Source organism: Impatiens glandulifera, chromosome 1 (genome assembly GCF_907164915.1).
Source record: "Impatiens glandulifera chromosome 1, dImpGla2.1, whole genome shotgun sequence".
NCBI lineage: Eukaryota > Viridiplantae > Streptophyta > Magnoliopsida > Ericales > Balsaminaceae > Impatiens > Impatiens glandulifera.
In genome coordinates, this window is record NC_061862.1 from 21045988 (window position 1) to 21053861 (window position 7874).

Sequence of the window (7874 nt, forward strand, 5' to 3'; positions counted from 1 at the left end):
CATTAAATTAAACTTCTTATTAGACGATAAAACATTTATTACAAGCACAACTTTGGTAGTATGAACGTATTGAAAGGATACAATAGATAGAAGTATAGAAGAAATAGGTTTTGATGCATTCAAAGAACATTACATGAAAATAATAATTATTAATTCAACATTAACCAATACAGATTTATTTAAGGTAGGAAGAGAAGAAGAACATCAATATTTTTAGAATAACTTTTTCACTGTGGCCGGAAACTGTGTATTCATCAAATAATCCTCCCAATCAATCGACCCCGGATGAAAATCAAACATACTTTCATCTATCTCGTAGATTCTTCTCACCTCCTCTCGTAACTTTTCGGTGTTGTTGTCTTCAAAACTGTATAAGTTAATAATAATAAATATTGTATAAATTTGTCAAATCAAAATATATAAACAGAAAAAAATTATGGTCATAATTTTGACTTACATTGACTTGAAATACGTGTAAGGTTGGTATACATGAGCTAGCCGTATCACAAAATTGACACCTTTATTAAGGTTGGCGAATGTGGTTTCTATTATTGATAGGCGTGTTACTTTGTTCACCAACTGCAAAACCTGTTCAATTAACAAAATATACTTTATTTTACTTTTATTATTGGACACAAAATTATTTAAAACTTAACTAGATAATAGGTGAAATGAAAGAATGGTTGTTCACCTTCAATGGCATCAAGTAATAGAATTTCATGTATGTATGAAAGGCCGCAAATGTGTGAAATGATTGAAGTTCATGAGCAACCTTAATCATCTTACCATTTTTGTCAAACCAAGGATTCATGGTGAAATATTTGAAGTTAAGACTTACAAAACGACCATAGTTGATTCGGTTTCTCAAAGAAGAGCTGATGTGATAGATTATTGTATCACCAAGATTTAATTGTTTCATATTCACTATAATTGCACAAATAATTGCATTTACAACCATATCCCCTGGTATCTGAAAATCAAAACCACATTTCTTTTCATTTCGTTTTAACATTTGACTTTATTATTGTCCTTAAATGAAATTGGATATATAATAGACAGTTAAACATATGAGTACCATATCCATATTTGCTTGTGGATCAAATGAGAGGTATTTCATTATTCCTTTGCCATAAGCTATAATGAATCCATTGATTGATCTATAAGAAAACCAAGAGACCATCTATATTTGGAATTTGTCAATTATGGAATAATGAAAATTGTTTTTCTTAATTAATTCTTGAGAATCTAAATACCCGAAGCCTTGCATCCAACCAGGAAAAGGGTCTTTTAAGGTGCAAGTTACTATAGTTGGGCGCATGATAACCAAAGGAATATCTCCTTTCCAATGTCCTAACCACATTTCAGTCATAGCTTTTGTAAAAACATATGTATTTGGCCAGCCATACTTTTTTGCCCTGTAAAATTCATTCGTGAATAAATTAAATGATATTGATTTATTACGTACACGAAGATCATCAATGATATCCAATTTAATAATAACCTTTGCATGCCCATGTCTTTCATAGCCAACTTAACTTCATTTTCAGTGGCTTTATTAGCCTTAAGTTCACTCAACTGTTCTTCCATCATTTTAATCTCGGTCTCGATGTTTAATCCATCAACTTCATTGAGGCTTTCACCCATATTAAACGGTTTCTCTGATATGTATCCCTCCCTTTCTCCACATACGTAAGCTGACGACAAAGAGAGATTATACACGAAGCTAAATCACACTAGTAAAATATTAGATATTAGCGACAATCAATATCGACCATCTATAAATGAAGTTATATTATCAAAGTTTTGAAACAAAGGAGGGTAGAGGGATCTGACCAGTGGAAACATGGAGAAGCAATTTTAGGTTTGTGCATTTTTGGGCAAAGCTCAAGACGTTCATAGTTCCCTTCAGGTTTGTGTTTATTGCATCATCATATCTGCATTACATATATACATGCATGTCAATATATATATATATCAATTTGTCACATTCACTATATTTTCTTTTTCTAATTAAGAATATGATTAATAATTATTTAAAGTACTACCTTCCATCAAATTGGAGAGTGGCGGCAGAATGAACAATAACGTTAATATCTGTAAGCATGTTTTGAAGCATAATATTTGAGTCATCGCCCTTAATCCCGAAATCTAAGGATCTTATGTCCCCAGGAACTGCAACTATTTTTTCAGCAATGAAAGATTTAAGTTCATCTGCTCCCCATTGCTCTCCAACAATTCCAAATAATTCTTTTTCTATCACCTGTTAATTACATTAGTCATGATTACTTTTAATTAATTAGTTAAATGAATTCCATAAATATATTAATTATTAATTACCTCATCTAGTAGGCGTTGATTGGCTGATGAAACATCATCTGCTCTGATTAGAAGATACATTTTCTTGAAATCTGACTGAGTTCTTACCATCTTCTCCACAAATACTATATAATATTGAATATATAATTAATTATACATAAGTAAACAAAGACGTATATATATAATGTAGATACGTACGTTTAGCCAAGAAACCAGTAGCGCCAGTGACCAAAATGGTCATATTATGAAAAAGATGAGGATTTTGCTTATCTTCTGGTAGAGACGCCATTGAAGAAAACACTATTATAATAATAATAATAATAATAATAATTAGCTAGGTAGCAGGTGGGAGGAGAGAAGGATCCAAATTTATATGGAAGATTGATGATCATCATATCATATATATATATATATATATATATATATATATATATATATATATATATTTTAGAATTTTTATTGATTTCTTACACATTATTAAAACTTAAGCCTTATTTGGTTTTAGATTATTTAAATAAATTTGTTATTTGAAAAAATAATTATTAGTGATAATTTTGAAGAGGTTTAAATTTTTTTAGTAAAAAATTTAAAGGTATATATTAATATATAATGAAAAAAAATAAAAAAATATATTTAAAATAAATAATATTTTATTATTTTGATTAATGAATCGAATAATAAGTATGATGGGTGAGAGGAGAGTGAGTAACCAATTTTGATTTTGGTTATTCAAATAACCCAAACCGAATTTCACCTAATTATTGATGACACTGCCTTATGTTACATATATCAGTCCTTGAAGTATACCTAATTTTAAAATATTTAATTTTTAAAAAAATCAACTCAATTGAGAGCTTATTTGGATTTGGATTATTTGAATGTTGAAAAATAAAATAATGATCACTAATAATTTTGAGAATGCTATGTTTTTTTTGTTAAAAAATTTAGATAGATAACGTAAAAAATAATTATTTAAAAAATATTTTATTATTTTTATTAACTAATTAAGTGATATGATAGAGAGATATGAGAATGAGTGAAATGATATTTGAGTATATTGGGTTATTCAAATAATATTATGATAGTTTGCCATGAATCCATGCTTAATCAAATGATTAAGGCACAAATCCGACTTAATGTACTTTTGAATACTACATTTTAAGCAAGGGCACCTTATTTTTTCACCATCCATATAACCGAGTTGAGTTGTGGCAAATGAAATGAACTCTTGCACTCATTTTAAAAATTCTTCCATGCCTCCAGGGTTTCTCGTATACATCTAATCATGGTCATGGTCATGGTCATGGTCAGACCTCATTTATAATTATGTATATAATTTAGATGCACTCCTATTAAAAAATACCTATTAAAAGCAAGAAAACAATGGTTATCTATTATTATGAATTATAAATCTCCATTCACTAAATCAATATATTTTTATATATGTATATAAACATAATTAGTCAATGAATATATAAAGTAAGTGATATTGGATTTTGTAGACATAATTACCTTGAAATGCAAAACCAATATATTGAAATGCAAAACCAATATATTGATGTTCTTGATTTTGGTATTAATGTTTTAAGATCCTTTCTAAGGTGGTGATGAAAGATGGAGTTTTGGAAAAGAAATGATAGACGAATGATGTAAAATGATAAAGAATGTATGAAAAATGTAGAAAAAAGATAGAGATAGAATAAAGGAAAATGAAGAAGAAAAATTAAATAAAGTTGGTAAATAAGTAGTAGATGTGGTCGGTGAAAAATAATTAATAGGATTTGCACTAATTTTTGCAATACATATCCTATTTGTTAGTGCAAATGCTAATGTAGTATAATTTTTTAAATGAGTTAGTGTAAATATTAGTGCACACTAATACATGAGATTTTTACCCGAGAGTTCAAAAATAATTTCAATTTATGACATTCAATATGCACTAGTTCTCACAATACACATTCAAATTGTTAGTGCAAAGGCTAATGCAATATAATTTTCTAAATGGGTTAGTGCAAATATTAGTGCACACTAATATAGGGGATTTCTATCCGAGAGTTAAAACATACTTACAATTTATGTCATTCGATCTGCATTATTTCTTGCAATACACATCCAAATTGTTAGTGCAAACATTAATGTAGTATAATTTTTTAAATGGGTTAGTGCAAATACTAGTGCACACGAATATAGGGGATTTCTACCCGAGAGTTCAAAAATAATTATAATCTATGTAATTCGATCTGCATTATTTCTCACAATACACATCCAAATTGTTAGTACAAACGCTAATGCAATATAATTTTCTAAATGGGTTAGTGCAAATACTAGTGCACACTAATATAGAGGATTTCTACCCGAGAGTCCAAAAATAATTATAATTTATGTCATTCGATCTGCACTATTTCTCGCAATACACATCCAAATTGTTTGTACAAATGCTAATGCAATATAATTTTCTAAAAGAGTTAGTCCAAATATTAATTCACACTAATATAGTGGAATTCTACCCAATAGTTCAAAAATAATAACAATTTATGTCATTCGATTTTATTAATTCTCGCAATACACATTCAAATTATTAGTGCAAACACTAATGAAGTATAATTTTCTAAATGGGTTAGTGCAAAAATTAGTGCACACTAATATAGGGGATTTGTACTTGAGAGTTCAAAAATATAAATTTATATACCTTATTGTAAATGTTGTTGTGGAAGGATCATGAATGATTTTATTTAATAGGTATAGCAATTAAGTTTGCACTGATGAGTATGAAAACGTTTGAAAATATATCCTAAGTATAAATTTATTTAGCTTATTGGAAATATAATTGCAAATAATTTATAAACGATTATTTTTAATAAGAATATCAATTATCTTTGCACTAATGGGTATGAAAACATTTGAAATTATATCCTAAGTATAAATTTATATATATTAATGCAAATCCTATTGCGAACAATTTATGAAAAATTATATTTAATAGGACTAGCAACTACGTTTGCACTGATGGGTTATTAAATTTAATAACTTACTCTAAATTATATTGCGAACTAATTATAAATGATTATTTTCAATAGAAATAGTATTTATGTGTGCACTTATGAGTATGAAAATAACTAATAAGTAGAAATTTATATAAATTAATGCAAATCCTATTGCGAAAGGATTTCAAATACTTAAAAAGATATTTTTTTAAATGTAAAATACTAGTGTAATATATTTTGCAATGATATTCTATCATTGTACTACAGATCTAGTTGCGAATAAATTATTTATTTTTGTTACTGCAATATATTGTACACATTTAATTAACAAAATCATTAGAGTTATTTTATATTTATATTTGTAATTATAACAACCCTATGTGTATATTATTTGATAATAGTTAATGGAAATATAACTTATTGTTAAATCTTTTACAAACATTTAAGTTTAATTTATTTTGCGAAAATATTTATATCGTCCGTCATTTTTCTTATTACTATATTTATTGCAGACTTATATTTTTCTTATTACTAAAATCGTTGGAAGTTGAAATGTCGAATTCTTTCCTTGTTCAATTCATTTTGTGCACTCTTTCTTCACAATACAATCCTTTTAAGATTTTCAACAACACACATAAAGGATAAATGATCAATCAATGAATTAATGATCATGTGTGTTTAGGAAGAGGGTAGATCAACAGAATCTAAAAGAATGAGGAAGATTTCCAGATCTAATTTTTCAATCTGCAGAAAAATAGAGATTTGAAGATATATTTTGTAAAAAGGAGAGAAGATAATAGCAACAACTTATGGTAGAAGAGAGAAATAAATCAAAAAGATTGGGGCTTCCTTGATTTAAGTCTTGTTTGTTTATCAAAATAAGCAAAAGGCTTATTTGATTCCAGATTTTAGCAAGTTCTTGAAACATTGTTTAGCTTTGCTTTTGAACTTATTTTATTTGTATAGGAGTTTGTTGAGATGTTTCTAGTACCAGATTTGAAGTTGGAAAACTTAATGGAACATGTAATTTCGGTCTGTAGCAAATGAGAGTTAAAGATCGGTTAGCGCAACAAGGAATATTGAAAATCTTGCGTGCTGAAAAACCAATAGGAACGGAGGATGAAGATTGGAAAGAGTTACAACAAAGGACAACGGGGAACATACGACTTTGTTTAGAAGATAAAATCATGTATCATGTGATGAATCTAATATCTCCAATCGAGATATGGAAAAAGTTAGAAGGTTCGCTTATGTCAAGATTATTGTCGATAAAGTTGTATCTAAAGCAAATGTTATATGGGCTGAAGATGCACGAGAGTTCAGATTTGGCTCAATATGTGAATATCTTTAATTAGATAATCACGGATCTAGCGCAGCTTGATGAAATGTTGATGATGAAGATAGATCAATGATTCTTTTGTGCTATCACTGTCTTCCTATGAGCACCTGGTGACTACTCTAACATATGAGAAAGAAACTATCAAAGTTTAAGAAATTATTGTAGCATTATTGGCTCAAAACCAACGGGGGTAGAATGTAGAGGAAAATTCTCAATCCGAAAGTTTATATGCTACGGGAAATCAAGTTCGTGGAAGAAGACGTAAAAAGGTGCGTTCTGAAAAAGGAAAATCCAGATCAAAGTCAAGGAGCCAAAAAATGTTTCGTTTTTATACATGTAGAGAGCAAGGACATATAAAGAAAAATGATTATTGATGTTGAATCTTTCAAGTCGGTGAACGTTGTCCAGAAAGACTTAGAGCAAAATGATGGTGATGTACTTTCAATTACAAACAATCAATTCGAGGATGCATGTATTCTTGATTATGAATGTTCTCATCACATAACGTCTAACAAATAGTGGTTCAGTTCATACAAGTTAGGTAATTTTGGTTATGTTCACCAAGGTGACAATAAATGTTATAGTATTATTGGCATGGATGAAGTCAAAATTAAGATGTATGATGGTATCGTTAGAAATCTTTGTAATGTTAGGCATATACCTGAAGTGAAGAAGAATCTGATCTCGTTAGGTAATTTAAATGAAAATCGGTATTCTCATAAAATAGATGAGGATCGGGAAACCATTAAAATTCGTAAAGGTTGTAGACACTCATTTTACACCCCCAATTTTTATAGTTTATAAACAACAATTTTTGAAATAATTGAATTTTCAAGAATAGTTGATTTTAAATTTCAATAAAGTTAAAGTGATAATTAGCCTAAGTAATGGAAACACAAGGGTTTTATCTGCATAATATATTCAAGGTGTTTTATTATTTAAAATAACCTTTAATAATAAAATAATTTTTTAAAGAGAGAAACAATTTTTTTACGATTAATGAAATTTTGGATATTTTGTTTAAGTAATTTGTTTAGTTGAATCTTTTGATTAAATAAGTTATTATGTAAAAGGGTTTTAATTAATTAAATCATCTTAATCATATAGGATAAAACAAGATAATAAAATTTTACATGAAAACGTTTTTTTTTTTACTTTTCATTAACAAATTTTTGAAATTTTCATTTGTTAAAATTTGTTCTTTTATTTTCATTAATTAGATTATTTTTTTTTAT

The 7874-nt window shown here is 27.9% G+C and overlaps 1 protein-coding gene across 1 annotated transcript; it reads right to left on the minus strand.

Moving 5' to 3' along the window:
- Window positions 1–213: 213 nt before the first annotated feature.
- Window positions 214–2280, minus strand: LOC124920598 (probable fatty acyl-CoA reductase 4). The gene is made up of 9 exons (XM_047461119.1): window positions 2272–2280; window positions 2046–2224; window positions 1834–1934; window positions 1502–1694; window positions 1254–1415; window positions 1076–1157; window positions 692–970; window positions 458–588; window positions 214–367 (listed from the first exon to the last, which is right to left on the minus strand). Exons 1-9 carry the CDS (start codon window positions 2278–2280, stop codon window positions 214–216), a joined length of 1290 nt encoding a protein of 429 aa, XP_047317075.1.
- Window positions 2281–7874: the final 5594 nt, after the last annotated feature.

Bases quoted from the DNA above. Each gene is read 5' to 3' on its own strand.
- LOC124920598 (XM_047461119.1), bottom strand. The intron at 1,158-1,253 runs GTATTTAGATTC...GTTTTCTTATAG, and splicing joins GGTTGGATGCAAGGCTTCGG to ATCAATCAATGGATTCATTA. The intron at 368-457 runs GTAAGTCAAAAT...TAACTTATACAG, and splicing joins TACACGTATTTCAAGTCAAT to TTTTGAAGACAACAACACCG.